Below are 14,696 nucleotides of genomic sequence, written 5' to 3' on the forward strand. Positions count from 1 at the left end.
TTTTCGTCGGGATCCCGGGATTCCCGGGAAGTTTCATTTTTCAATCCCGTTTCCCGGGAGTGAAAAAATCCGGGAAAAAGAGGAACCCTACTTTGTAGTAGTTGTGTAGCGATTTTTAGGAAATTTCAATGTGCGGATAGTTTTCAAAAATTCGACTCAGTATACCCCATTAACTTTAGCCTTAATTAGGTTTTCTTTATTTTTTATATAAATTGATTTACAAAAAAACTATTTCTCTGTAAATATCTGAATGACTTGACAATCTGATTATAATGATGACAAAAAACGCGAAAATATTTAATTGTAGTTCAGTATTATAGGTCGTCGGCAAAAGAAGGTGAAATTGTGGTAAGCAGTGTAAAAAATGTTAAAATAAGCATGAAAAATTATTTCGCCGAAATGAAAATGGTTCTTATCGAATTGATATGTTTCCTTGGTAATACGGGAAGTTCCCCAAGACAAAATAAAAGTAGTTCTCTCAAAAACGACAGTGGCTTTCGTTCATGAGAAATCGGGAGAGTTAGTGTAAACTGAAATTTATTTAAATATTCAACTTTGATGTTTGTTGAAAACATCTGAAAGTAAACAATTCAATACAAAGGGTTAACTTAATATTTTAAGGTTTCTATGACCTTTTTCGAGAAACTGTACAACCATAGAATACTAATTACATACAAGGCTCACTGCCGTTCCGCTTAAATGACACTTACTTCGGTCGTGAATGTAAACAAGCTTTGGCATCAAAATTTGTAGTATTGTGTATTGGGTTTTCATCACTGACGTTCAGAACTAATTTTATCTACTAATTAAGATTAAATTAGGCTTTTACCATTGTAAAGGCCTCTCCATACAACTAACGATCGTATAAAATGCATACGCTATCGTCGCGGTCATCTGCACCTGTGCGGTAACGAATCTGGAAACACCCAAGACCTAAAAAGCAACAATACCTAAAGCAGAAAAATCTCTAAAATCATATCATTAAGACCAACCACATAATACAGCCAAATACGCAGTAATGTCCAGTACAGCATGAGTTCAAAATCGTCTGAATAAAACCTAAATCTGTCGGAATTAGGCCAAAATTCATCGCAATAAGGTCCAAATTCATCGAAATTAGTCCTAAACTCAAGCGGAATAAGGCCTAAATTCATCGAAATAAGTCCTAAATTTATCGGAATAAGGCCTAAATAACGCCCGAACCTGTGGGTAGAGAGCATTTAGGTCTTATTCCGACAGATATCGGACTTATTTCGATTTAGACGGTACTAATACCATCAGGTATTAGTCCTATTTTGGCCTTATTTCAAATTGTGTTTTATTCTGATGTTGGTGTTGTTCATGCAAGGGTGGATAAAAGGTAGAATACACAGTGCATATTGCCACAGTTGTATCATACTGTTGATTCCATATAGTTTGAGTCACGGAACTTTCAGGGCAGCTTTGGTCTCAAGTTTAGAAAAAACCTCGTGACTTGTATACAGAGTAACATTCACATTCTACACTTGTTAAATGTATTCTAAAGATGCATCGTGTTGGTCATGGCGTTAATATTACGCAAACCTATATAAGACGGAACTGTATTCTAAAACGATTATATCACTACAGTGGACGAAAAAAACAGCGACTCTAGCGTAATACTAGAAATATGTTGTTAGTATAAAATGTGCAATATTCACAAAAACACAAACTAAGAAATAAACAATAACCAAAATTGAAGTGCAAAGGAGGCCTACATTAAAAGCTCTGTTGATGGCCATAAGTCCCAATTGGAATAAGTGAATGCAAAGATGATTTACAATTACTAAGTAGAAAAAGTATGTAGATCTGGAGGTTAAGTACAAATGGTGGCGCTGTTATATTTACTAGTTACTAATTCAAAGTTGTGTTTCCATCGATAATTAATTTTTGCGAAGGCCACAAAACAGACTTCAAAGACGAAGAGGTCCACTACAATTAGTAAGTGCTGACCAAAAAGGCCATTTCAAAAAAACATCACGGACGTCTTACACAGTCATTTCGCAACACCACAGGCACTTTTTAAACAAATTTAATTTTTTTAAATACTTTAAAACGCAACTAATTTGTTATTTTAATCATATTGTCGTAAAAAGGGTTTATATAGCGACTTAAAAACTATTGGAAGCGAGTATGCTAATTGCCGAATCGTGCGCAATACCTAATTTTCAGCGGGAATACAGGTATTCTGTTTTCAAAGGCACATGCGGATTACAAAAACTTATGTTACACTATAAAAGAAATACAACGTTCATTGCTGCAACCTAAAAAGTAGAAAAACACAGTTTAGTATGACAAAAGTGCTTGGAAGGAACAAGTTATAAAAAACACGAAATGATTCGAAGTAGCACATGGTTATATAAACATAAGAGTAGTGCAGATTTTCGGTGTTTTTCGACTGCTGGGCTCTATGCTGGTGCTGGGCCATTGTCAGCCTCAAACTGTAAAATACAAAAGTTTCGAAATTTACTTACAGGATAGTTTGTGGGGTGACCAATACCATGAAACAGTTGTGCGAAAGTAATGTATAGTTTAAAACTCGCATATAGTGTCGACATATCTCACAATTTTTGTTCACACGCTTCTCAACTTTTTAGAATATAAAAAATAACTTTATTATTTCTCTCTTTTTCTTCAAAAGATCAATTGTAAGGTTAACGTTTTGATAGAAATTGATAAATTCCACGAGTTTGTTAAAAAGCCAATATTAGTTGTAAATGTTTTTAATATACCCAGGACCCAGGTCTATGATATAAATACAAGTTTCACTTTTACCAACATCTGGTACAAGCTACACAAACATGAACGTACAATTTTTCTCGAATTTTATAAAAGACATTTGTTTTCTATGTTTAAATTTAGTATAACAGTATACATTGTTGGCTTCATTTAAAAAAATACGCCTTAGACAAATAGCGACTTGCACTACTGGTCGTAAAGTTTTAGTCTAAACGTTCAAATAACCACAACTAACACATGATGTAGGTTTGACATTTATTCTGTGCCTTTGGGTTTGACATTTATTTTTGCGTTTTGACATTTATTATTCGCTACTTGTACTAAATGTAAGCCCAAAAATAAACCAAAACAATTTAAGAGATAAAAAAGAAGATAAAACAACATACATACGACACCAGTATAGGCCCAATTGTAATAAACCAAAACAGTTAACTCGAAAGTGCATTATGTTTCTCACGACATGTACTTCGCACATCTTGCAATGTAAATTACCTACATTGACCAACTAAACGTTGGTGTTGTAAACCTTTCTTGGTAAAATATACCATGATCATTAATGTCAATTACAAGGCAAGTCAAATCGTTAGCACTATAAATAAAATTTTTAACATAATCTCATTGCTAATTTCTTTATTTCGCCCAATCTGAACAATCGCAAGCACCAGCAAATACATTCAAACAAAACACTTTATTCCAAGCCAATCTGGTTGACATAAGTCTAATGTAAGTCATTTGTCAAAAATGTTTAGGTATTTTCAAGTTATTAAACGGCCACTTAGTTAAATGTAAATCAAGTCACTAACAAGTGTTCACAACACTGCCAAATGTTATTTAAACTTACCTAATAAATTATATTCTTTTTTATTCTACCTATTAAATTAAATTTGTAGCAAGCATTGGCGTATGGTTGTTTCTCGACTCGCTCCTCTCTGAGCCTGTGTAGCTCAGTTGGTCAAGCGACGGTCCCGGTATGACCGCAGGTCGTGAGTTCGAACCTCACCACAGGCTAGTTGTTTCTCCAGCTTACCATGCTTGCATCATTGATTGACAGATTCTGCGCTGGCATTCGGTGTATTAAATTCCTATTAATTATTTTATCTCATAGCTCGTAGATTTACCTGAATCCCTTGTGCTTCGAGCCTCATTTTTCTCGACCTTCTTCGCCTGAGTTTTTCCTTTAGGTTTCCCTCCTGTCTTGCTTTGGCCATTTCCTGTTCGGTGTTGAGCGCTTTTTGCTGCTCCTTGTACTGGTTCATTAGAGAATCCAAGTCGCCTGGGTCAAGCAGAAAAATATTCGCGACTGACCCGGCGTTTTTATGATTTATTTTCGTGTTTATGACAATGTTAAGTGTTCTATTTGGAGATTTCATACTTGATACGGTTTAACCTGCATCTGAGTGAAAGTGAAATGGATAAGATTTTAAGAGGTTTTTTTGCTGCTTGTTATACTGGTTCATTAGCGAATCCATGTCGCCTATGGGTCGGGAAGAAATGTATTGGCGAAAAAAATAAATATATTTGTGTCGGTTACTGCCCAGACGTTGGACGTTGTTGTGGCGTTTCGATCCGCTGCCTCATTTTGGCAGTGTTCTATTTTTCGAGGTTTAATACTTTTTAAGGTTTAACTTGCAGACGAGTGAAAATAAAAATGAGGCATTTTATGTATACGCAGAGCATTTTTCTGCTTCACATTATCGAATTGGGAGTTTAATCCGAGAAAAATAAATAAAGGCCCCGGTGGACAAAGCGTATAGGTTTTTGCGTGTTTTTAGGCGTGAACCGTTTAGCATATTCAAATTAAATTGGAAGTAATAAAATATGAGATACATATGTGGGCAGAGCAAAAGTGTTTTTTGGAACTTAGACATCCTCGATTCTTCAAATTTAATTTGCCGAAAAAGTAAACGATTGTAACGATGACAGTAAAACGATCGTAACGGTAAAATCTTACCGAAGAGTTCGTTTTTCGACGGGGCAGGTGCCAGTTCATCTAAGCTCGGCTTGGCATCGTCATTTTTCAGTTCGTCGGGTACTTCCTAAATTCGATTGCATAATTGTAAAAAAACAATGAAAGAAACACAGAACATGTTCAACAACTGTAATCTAGCCCTTCTAAAGACGCTTTTTCTCTGACGCATTAAAAATGCCCCAAAAATGTGCTAAAAAATAAGCGGATACTTGCACGATCTATCGATCTTAAATGTTGTATCGAAAGATAATCAAGTGAAAGCATGTCGACTCAACTATACCCGCCGAAATACCCGCCGTAAAGAAGGAATTTTTTATAACTCTAAAGACTGGTTATCGCAGGCAGAACAATTGTATAAATTTCACTAGAAAAAGTAACTAAAAAATCCGTTATCTGTTACAGATGACAAAGACATAAAAAAACATGTTATCGGTCTAAAAAGTGTAATCTCTCGATCTCTATTTCTCAGTAAAAATATCAAAGCCCATACAAAAGCCATTTTGAACGTTTTGAAATAATCTCTCAACTCTTTAGAATAAAGATTTATTCGAAAAGTTCAAAATGCTACCTACTTCTGTATGGGCTTTCATATTCTTACTACAACCTCCATTATGCTGCAAAGGCTATTTCCCACCTCTTCGTTTTCGGCCTTGGCCTGTTCAATTTTCTCGTCCATGCCTTGAGCATCTTCCACTTTATCAGCAACAGCCGCCTGCGCCGTGCTCTCAATTTCACCGTGCTCTTGACTGACCGACTCTGAACACGAAAGGCAATTAATGGGCTTGGAGCAATTGTAAGAAATACGCACGACGGTCAGAGTGATATTTCGACCCTCGCGATTAGGACTATAGTGAAATGCAAAGCAAAGCTGACATGGAAATGTGGTATTAAGGGATGTACGAAATTTCGTTTTGGCCATAATGTATCGCTATACTAAACGATACGAAATGACGTCATTCGTATATCAAAACATGCAAAATAAATAAAATTAGACCTTACAGGTATTTTTTTCATTTTTTTGGTTTTTTTCCAGGTCGTTAGGTAGTTTGGTTGCCTTAATTGTTTAAATTCATTTATCAATTAGGTAAACACCCTAGTAGCGGACAAGTACCAAAACTACAATTTAACATCGGGTTTCGGCCTTGCACCGATATTATCGGGCATCCTTAATTAAACGCACTAATACCACTACTTGGGCTCAGGTTTCAGCCTTGATTCGATATTATCGTACATCTGCGACGTCAATTCAGTATCTCACCGGAGATTCCCATTTCGGTAAAGTCCATGTCCTCGCCCGTGGCTTCCTTTACCTTCTCCTTCATGAGCCTGAGCCGCTCTTTTCTCAGAGCAAGCCTACATTCGTCGTGTGCCTTGTGACATTCGGACAAATCCAAGTTTATCTTCTCCGTGATCACCTACGAAGGAAAGATTTCGTATTGTACCCGGCTAACAATCTACAGAACCGGGTTCGATTCCCGGCTAAGTCAAAGCGCGAAGCTTATGGAGTTTAGGTGCTTTGCTATCAACAATATCTAAGAGACGTTATTTTACAGCGACAGTCTCGTTATGGCTGGAGGTCGAGTTCGAACCTCACTGCAGGCTAGTTATTTTTCTATCCTGCCCTGCTTGCATCATTGATCGACAGATTCGGTTTGTCTGCGATGGCTTTCGGTGTACTAATAATACGTAAGTCGTATCGTTAATCAAAAAGCAGCTTCAGAAGGGCTTGATCACAGTTGTTAAAACACATACGTGGTTGCATGTTTCATTCACTTTTTAACTGTTATTAATTCTAATATGGCCTTGTAAACTTAAATAAAATGCTTAGGGTTTGTATAATTTTATAACAGATTCGTCTATACCTGACGCAAATAGTGCCGAACGATGCTATTTAATACTGTAGCCTTTACATTAGTATTACATAATATCACTAATAGACATCAATAACTAAAACATACGTACACAGGTGAGTATACAACTGCGATTTAGCTCATTTGGTCGAGCGATGACCGAGGTCGTGAGTTTGAACCTCACCACAGGTTAGTGTTTTTTTTCTAGCCTGACCTTTGCTTGCAATTTTGAATTAAATAACTTATTTCGAATAGCCTCACGAAGGCTCCCAATGAAAACATAGATGAATTCGTTTACCGAAATTTCTTAGGGTGGAATGTTAAGCATTTCCAACAAAATGATCAACTTTAACTCAGTTTTATCCTGCGACCTGGTGTATACAGGCTAAAGCTTCTGAGAATTTTAGAAAAAAAGTCAAGTTGTGTCGAGCAGACTTGCACAACTAGATTTATTTTTGCTTTTAAAATTAAATTAAAATTAAAATTAGATCTTTTCAGTTTTTCTGAATTGGTTAGAATTTAAATTCGATCGTTTTAGTTTTTTAAATTAGATTACAATTAAAGTTAGCCGCATTTTGCTCTAACTCGTTAAATTAGAAAATTGGAACTATCTAGCTGTCCAAGTATGGTTTCGAAACAAGTGACAAGTTACCTTTTCGATCCACTGCAACAGCATCATAGCTCTGGCCAGGGTTGTGCGGTAAACGTGGTAGGCATGGGCGTGGCGTTCGCGCGACATTCCGTCGATGAAGATGTAGTTGATGGCTTGGTTCAAAACTAAAATCTATAAAATAACAAAAACTTGAATGGGAAAATCGTAGATTTACAAGATTCACGTACTTCTGGGGCACGGATAGCAGAAGGGGATAAAAAAAAACTTATAAAGTTTAGCTAAGGTGAAACCAAGTTAAAAAACTTTTCACGGCTGAAAAGAACAATCATAAAACATTTTTTTAGAACAAAATAAGTGTTCTTGTTAATTGTTTTAAAACCACAAATCTTTGCTTATACAATTACAGGATACAATTACATAGAGACCATTTCAGTAAGTATTTAAAATAGCTAAAATTAGCTAAGGATACGATCTAAGTTACTGAAACACATGTTTGTCGACAAGCAGTGGTCATGGCAACATACCGGCATAAGTTCGACTCTCACTTGGCTAATAGGCTTTAAAGGCTGAGCCGCACCATGAGGGTCAATGTATTGAAAGACGAGTTACGATCTTGCAAAAAGTTGAGGTAATTTTTAATCCTGATTGGTTTAAATAGGGTACAGTGAAATGTCTTTTAGTTAAGTTTATTATCTTAATTGCTAGTAAAAAAATATCGATAAATCATCTTTCAAATAGCGTTTTCCGAAATTCACATATTGTGTCTGGGTGTTTTTAGTTTATTTGTCATTAGGTAAAAGACAATGGATCATGACAGAGTAATTTTCATAAACATGCTGTTGCTACCAGGTATGGTATACTCAAAAGAAACTTTAACCGCACTTCTTATTATCGTCAATCTTGCAGCTACCTATGCAGGGTGCCTTCATCAGCGAATGCAACAACACCGTGCTTAACACGACGCAAAGTAAAACCACAAAAAAATAAATTGTTATATAATTAACCTCTTTCGGGTCGCAGTAAGGCAGCTTGACAGGGCCGACGTTCCTTTGTGTGTAGGTCAAGTTGCGGGAGGCAGCAATCAGGTAATTCCTTGCCTCCGAGATGCGGTGAATGCGAAGCAGTTGGTAACTGAAAAAAGAAATCTCACAACTTAAACCGTATACGCATTCACATGTGTAAAGTTTTACCCGAGATTGGCCGTATCCCTGGTAAGAAACTTAAACATGAGTCGGCCTACAAAAAACAAAATGGCCTGCGAAACAACAGCTAGACCAGGGGTTCTTAAACTTTTTTTACCGTGGACCCCAAATTTTCTTTTTGCTTCGCGTGGACCTAAGTAGGCAATACTTTTTTAGAGATGACGTCATAAATTGACGTCACAAGACAAACAGGCTTCAGAATTCTGCTGATTTCGGTCCAAAAAAATGTGAAAGTGAAATAGAGTCTAAATACATTCAGTACAAAACCGTTTTATTTGTTATTACTTTTCTTTGAAAAATTGATTGCTTTTTAAATTTACATTAACATTTCAATTAGGCCTTTATGGATCCCCTAAAACTAGTCCACGGACCCCCAAGGATCCATGTACCCCAGTTTAAGAACCCCTGAGCTAGAGCGTAATTGTCAGCGGTGAGGTTCTAATCCAAAAACTGAGTAACTGGGACCGTTGCAGTATTAGATGAGATGTACAGCTTAGACCTCTACATCCTGATAGCATTATGATATCTTAATAAACGTTATTGCGAGAACTTAACTAAAACAGAAAAAAATAATAAAAAACAACGATTTAATATCCCAAAGAAATAGCTGTGTTCGACTTTACTATTATTAAATATTGCTTCAGATCTTAGATTTAGACCGAATTTCAAATTATGTAGCTTTTCGTGTCTCTCTATCTAACGTATTTGTATTTGTTCGAAACAGCTATTGTTGGAAAATCGATACATTTTACGCCAGTGTTCTCAACCTCTTGGGTCGCCGACTGCAGTAATTCTTATGGTTAGTCTTATTTAACCGACCGAGAGCAAGAATTCCTCTAAGTTTAAGAAAACTAAGGGAGAAATAGAAAGCCATGGCTCATATAAATAAATTAAAAAACTTATTGATGCTACTTGTCTTATGTTTTTGTTCACTTATAAAATATAATTGGGTCGCAAAAGCTTTGCTGCTACATTCACGCTTAGTGTTATGGTGGCAGCGAAAAAAAGTTAAAAAAGCCTTTGGATGCTGCCTAAAACAGTAAACAAACTTTAGTTGTTGGCAATGTTTTAAAATCGCCTGTTTGATCTTACTTTCCGGATTTGGGAATCCTCTCCACGTCAAACCACCTGGCACAAGCCACGTTCAGTTGATCGGTGGCTGCTTTTGTCATAACCTGGGCAAAATATATAAGTGTAAGCATCTTCCGGTGAAATTTATAGATAAATAATGGGGTATATTTGTTGTAGGTCACAGTCGAAAACACAAACTGAAACTCAATTAACAAGGCATACAAATTGTCTTTAAAGTTGACAAAATTTCGCGCTACAGTGGTTTATATGGTCACAGTACGAATAAAGGCGACGAAAATGCAAAAAAATAAAGGCGTAAGCGCATAGGCTTTTCTATACAGTATTACTTGTATTTCGGTTTGGCAAAACACGACTACCATTCTACCAACCGATATATCCATGCAGTGAATACACTTTACTGTTTTATCGTGGTACGTTTGGAAAAACGATTAAATGTTGAAGAAGGCAAGCACCCCACTCATTCTACAAACACAAGCAATTTTAGTGACAGAATAACAAGTTATATTCCAACAACAGACAAGCATCGATCAGTACTTTAGTATAGGGGTTGTGCAATTATTTTAACAGAGGACCGCATGACTCACAGAAAATGTCTTGGCGGGCCGTGTCAAAATAGTGGAATTCGAATACACATAATACAATGAGTGATTCCTTTTAAAATAATCTTTAAATATCCTTGTTTTGACAAGCTGACAAGACTAAAAATAGGTGAGGATACAATATATTAAATAAAATATTCAAAAAAAATGTTAAGGCTTATTTTTGCTTGAAAAAGTTTTACTTAAAATGAGCCGCGTGCCGTAGTTTGCCCAGGTCTGATGTAGTACGGTAATTGCTCTTCAGCAGTGTGTTTAGTATGGAATCGTTATGTAGGATGGTATCGTTTCGCACCATCATTATGTGTTGAACAAAAAATGATCTAATTTATTTTTGTTTGGAGATTTTTTCTATTTTTACTGTTAGCAGGTGTTGAGAAAATCGAAAAAAAGGTATAACGTTACAGAAAGCATCATGTTCCCGACAAAATGCAAGTCGTCACCTGGGCGTTTTTCCAGTTGGTCATGGTCGACTTAATCCTTCTCAGCTTATCGTCGATGGCGTCGAACTTTTGCTCCAATTCATCTTCGAGCGAACTGCCGTAAACGCCGCCAAACACCGCCTCTGCATAGTTGTTTAGAGTTATTTGGGGAAACACAGAAGAAAGGCTGCGAAGACGGAGCCAGTCTTGTAAATAAGTAATTTTAAAATGACTTAAGTCCCAGTCAAGTCATTTGTGAAATAACTTAAGTGCAAGTCAAGTCTATATCCACCTTATTTTGGTATGGATATGTGGAATCCATAGGTGTAATTAGAGCAGGATTCAGGACTCGACAAAGTCGGTAAATTCAGCTAGATTTAAACTCGACTTTATTTTTTTGGTTGGAATCTGACAGAGTAATTTTAAACACATTTTATATTTATAACACATTATATCGATAGAATGTAGGGTGTTCAAGAAAATGAGTGATTTTTTTTTTCAACTGTTTTTTTATACCTTTTGCCATAAACGGTGCATTTTGTAATTTTAAATAACCTAGAAATCTAACAAAACATGAGCAAATTACATTACCGTCCTAAATACATAATTTCGATATAAATTGCCGACGTGCGACAACAAAACACCAAAGAATAAAACTTAATTGAGCATTAAGGTTTAAAGCTCATTATTCTTTGCACTTAAAAAAATAATTCAACATTTATATTTACGCTGCTATGCACACTAGGCTGCGCACGGCTTAAAAAACAAACATCACGCCCAAGAGAATTACAAAAGGGAGGCGTGCTATTTGTTTTTACCATTGTCAGGCAACGAAATCCATTACAAAGGGCATCACGTGGTCCTACAATGGGAACACCTGACTGCTTAATACGCTCCTTTATATAAGGCTATATCCGCGTTTGTATCTTATTGGTGATTGTTGTACAACGATTTTTTGTGGCCACCATTGCACAGCATTAATAAATATAACAAAAGGTAAAAGAATAATCGGCTTTTAACAAACGAAAATCCATATATAATACTAATTAATTAAACTGGTAGTAAAAAGTATTTATAGTTTAAAAAAAACTGAATTCATTCGTTTCTAAACTTTATAGAGTCGTTACCATTTTGGGAGAACTAAATGGATTAATATTAGACTAACCTTTTTTTAAATAAATATGTAACCTCCACTTACCGCGCTAAAATGGCCTGACGATTTAAATTAAAATAAACAGTAAACAAATCGAATGCATTATATCAATGTCAGAATTACTGCTTCTAAATTGTAAAATCAACCATTTGGGGCCAATTACATATAGGTTAAAAAAGACTTGATGCTACATAAGCGCATTTAGAGTCATGATAAAATCGCTAAAAGTATAATATTTAATCGCTTTTTGTTACCTAGTATTCCATCAACTTCGCCATACAGACGAAGCAGCTCATTTCTATCCCGCTTTAGTTCATCTAATTCCGCGCTGACCTTGGAATTTTCTTGCTCCAACGATAACATCTTGTTGTAGCAATTTTCCAACTCGGTTTTAGCTTGAATGTATTCCTAAATCAAAAAACTTAAAATAAAATTTTATTTTAAAAAAATTACGCTTTATAAAATGTTGTGTTAACCTGATGCTGCATGATTAAAACATTGTGTTTCAATGATTACCCTGTCAATGTATTCGTTTTTCATAGCTGTAGGAATTTTATGAAATTAATTTTAGATATGGCTAATTTCCTACAGAATATCATTGAACTTAAATATTGCAAGCATTTCTGGTTTAAAATTTATACTGTATAGTTGTAATTTGTTTCAAAAAACAAAAATCTAGGTAAGCATTAAAAAAACACGCACAGTTTCTTCTTTTGAAAACTGTTCATCATAAGACATCTGTGAAGAAAAGAAATGAGAAATGGAAGAGCTGTTTGCCATTTCCTTTAACTTGGTGACATCCTGCAACTCTTTACTCCTGGAAGTCAAGTACATTTTTATATCAAAAATACACATCAAACTTTTTCTCATTTAATTCAACTAAAATCGAATTTCAGGGCCATGACCGCTTTTAAACTGTATTTATAATGGTAAAATTTTAGTAATAATAGTAAAATTATGTGGGCTTGGCGCGAATCGTGTTGGTCTTTTCGTGGATATTACCCGATTTGATGAAATCCTTTTGCATACAAAAGGCCTTTTTTTGTAACATGGCGCTCCTAAACCAAAGTTTAGCGTACCTAACCCGTATTTTTTTAGCACTTACTTTGCTGTCTTTTTAAAGGGAAAAATTTAAATTACTATTTTTGCCAACCCAAAGTATAAATACTAAAAAATATATAATATGACTCTCATTGAAATACAATTAAAAACATTTGGTTATTATGGCTTCCGAAGCTGAAAACATTCCCAATCCCTAGTTTAGTTCTACGTATAAAGTTAGGTGTATTCTGTAATAGTTACCACAAATTTTGCCACGAACTATGCTCAAATTTCCTGATTTTAATTTAGGTACATACGTTTTCTCAGTTAGTTCATCATACTCCTTCTTAAGCGCCTGTATTTCCTGTTCAGCGATGCGTTGCTGCTTCGTTTTGCCTTCCAGTTTCATAACAATACTTTTCTTTTCAAGGTTGATAATGAGAGCTTGTAGAAGTGGGAATTTCTTTAGCTCTTCTTGCACATTTACTTTCTGCTCGAAATGGTTTAGATGCATTTGATGTTTAAATAAGATATAAATCCAACAAAAAAATCTGTGTCAACATTTTTTAGTAAAAATAAATAAAAACCTACATTATATATAAACAGATGCAAATTTTGCTTGATTATTTTTTAACTAATAACTATTTTTTGCCAATGATTACAGATTGGAACATAATATATAAATTTTTGTTTTATAAAAAGGAATTTCTTCTACTTTTTACACTACTATACATATCATGATTCATTTTATTTAAAGCAAAAACATTTCTTTCATTTTAGAAATTTAGAAATCAGAATTTATTATAATAAAACCGTTATCGGAATAAACATAAAATTATCTGGAAATCTGGGTGAAAAGTTGAAAATGATTGTGAACAAAAATAGTGTAAAAATTATATTACCTACACCAAAGTACTATATTGTTAAGCCATACTTCTAGACAATGAAATGTTAACATTGTCTACTTCTTTTATTATACCCAATAAACAAATCACATGTATTTCTATAAATAACATCCCATATGAAAATTGCGTTTAACGTCTATTCTAAGGTAAAAAACTGAGTTGATTAAAATCAAACAGTTCCTCTGAATTTTCAAAAGGTTGCCTAAATATGGCAACTTGCGATGCATTGTAACAGTAGTTTAATTATTTTAGGAAATAAATAGGATTGATAAATGATTACAAAATTATATAAAATAGATAGCAGCCTTTAAAATAGAAAGGACACCTGTTGAGAAGTTGCTATTGGCTGTGGTGGTTGCGATTGAACCACAGGAGCACTTTGTGGAGGTGGTATGAGGATTGGTTGCATGGGTGGAGCTGAAGGCACTACGGTTTTCTGCATACCATACTGCTGCTGTTGGACATACTAAAAACACATCGTTTTATTTGCGAACAATAATATTTCGAGAGTATTAATATAGTCCTAATCACTTTTGTTGGAAATATAATAAACTACAATTGTTTATGATTTATCAGCAATACCCAGAAAATCAGTGTATTTAAAATACATGTATTAGTTATCATTGCTGCTTTTAAATAATCTCTTTTTAGAAAAGTATTTTAAAAAAACATTAATACATGCATTAATTTATTTCTAAAAGAAAAAAAACAAATTAGTTTTCTTTAATGTAAACGATAACTGAAAAAAGTGTGTGCTTGTGCATTATACATACACCCTGTTGTTGTGCAGGATATGAGCGATTTGTAGTAGCAACCGTTGGAACACTTGAGCTTGAGGCACAGCCCATTTTTGGTTTAATTTGATTTTAAAATAATTTTAGTTTTTTCTGAAAACAAAAAATCTTTACAGTGCAAAGGACTAACCATTAAAATGAAAATTTTGCACTTCAACACAGAATATTGTCAACTTGTTATTCCTTTGTTATATTTAAACAACATGCGTGTATATATAAGCTTAATGTTAAACTGTCTTTTCAGTAAAATCATTCTATAACTGTTTGAATGGTACAGTGCAACTTTGCTGCTAAAGGAATAA

The 14,696-nt window shown here is 34.7% G+C and overlaps 1 protein-coding gene and 1 non-coding gene across 2 annotated transcripts; one reads left to right on the forward strand and one right to left on the reverse strand.

Annotated features, from left to right (window-relative positions):
- Positions 1-1,503: 1,503 nt before the first annotated feature.
- Positions 1,504-14,489, reverse strand: LOC146145696 (uncharacterized). Its single transcript, XM_083389708.1, has 14 exons — positions 14,374-14,489; positions 13,926-14,066; positions 13,013-13,185; positions 12,357-12,471; positions 11,909-12,062; positions 10,523-10,644; positions 9,484-9,566; positions 8,194-8,320; positions 7,229-7,360; positions 5,985-6,141; positions 5,361-5,482; positions 4,709-4,793; positions 3,876-4,030; positions 1,504-2,459 (listed from the first exon to the last, which is right to left on the reverse strand). Exons 1-14 carry the CDS (start codon positions 14,446-14,448, stop codon positions 2,427-2,429), a joined length of 1,674 nt encoding a protein of 557 aa, XP_083245834.1. The 5' UTR covers positions 14,449-14,489; the 3' UTR covers positions 1,504-2,426.
- On the forward strand, positions 3,691-3,765 carry Trnat-ggu (transfer RNA threonine (anticodon GGU)). Its single transcript has one exon. It is a non-coding gene; the product is annotated as a tRNA-Thr (tRNA).
- Positions 14,490-14,696: the final 207 nt, after the last annotated feature.

This window comes from Ascidiella aspersa, chromosome 5 (genome assembly GCF_963924565.1).
Source record: "Ascidiella aspersa chromosome 5, kaAscAspe10.2, whole genome shotgun sequence".
Taxonomy (NCBI): Eukaryota; Metazoa; Chordata; class Ascidiacea; order Phlebobranchia; family Ascidiidae; genus Ascidiella; species Ascidiella aspersa.

Excerpts from the sequence above, each read along its gene's own strand:
- LOC146145696 (XM_083389708.1), bottom strand. The coding sequence starts at position 14,448 with ATGGGCTGTGCCTCAAGCTCAAGTGTTCCAACGGTTGCTACTACAAAT. Across the intron at positions 7,361-8,193 it reads CTTACTGCGACCCGAAAGAG|ATTTTAGTTTTGAACCAAGC; the intron begins GTTAATTATATA and ends GTTATTTTATAG. Across the intron at positions 4,794-5,360 it reads CCAAGGCCGAAAACGAAGAG|GAAGTACCCGACGAACTGAA; the intron begins GTGGGAAATAGC and ends AATCGAATTTAG.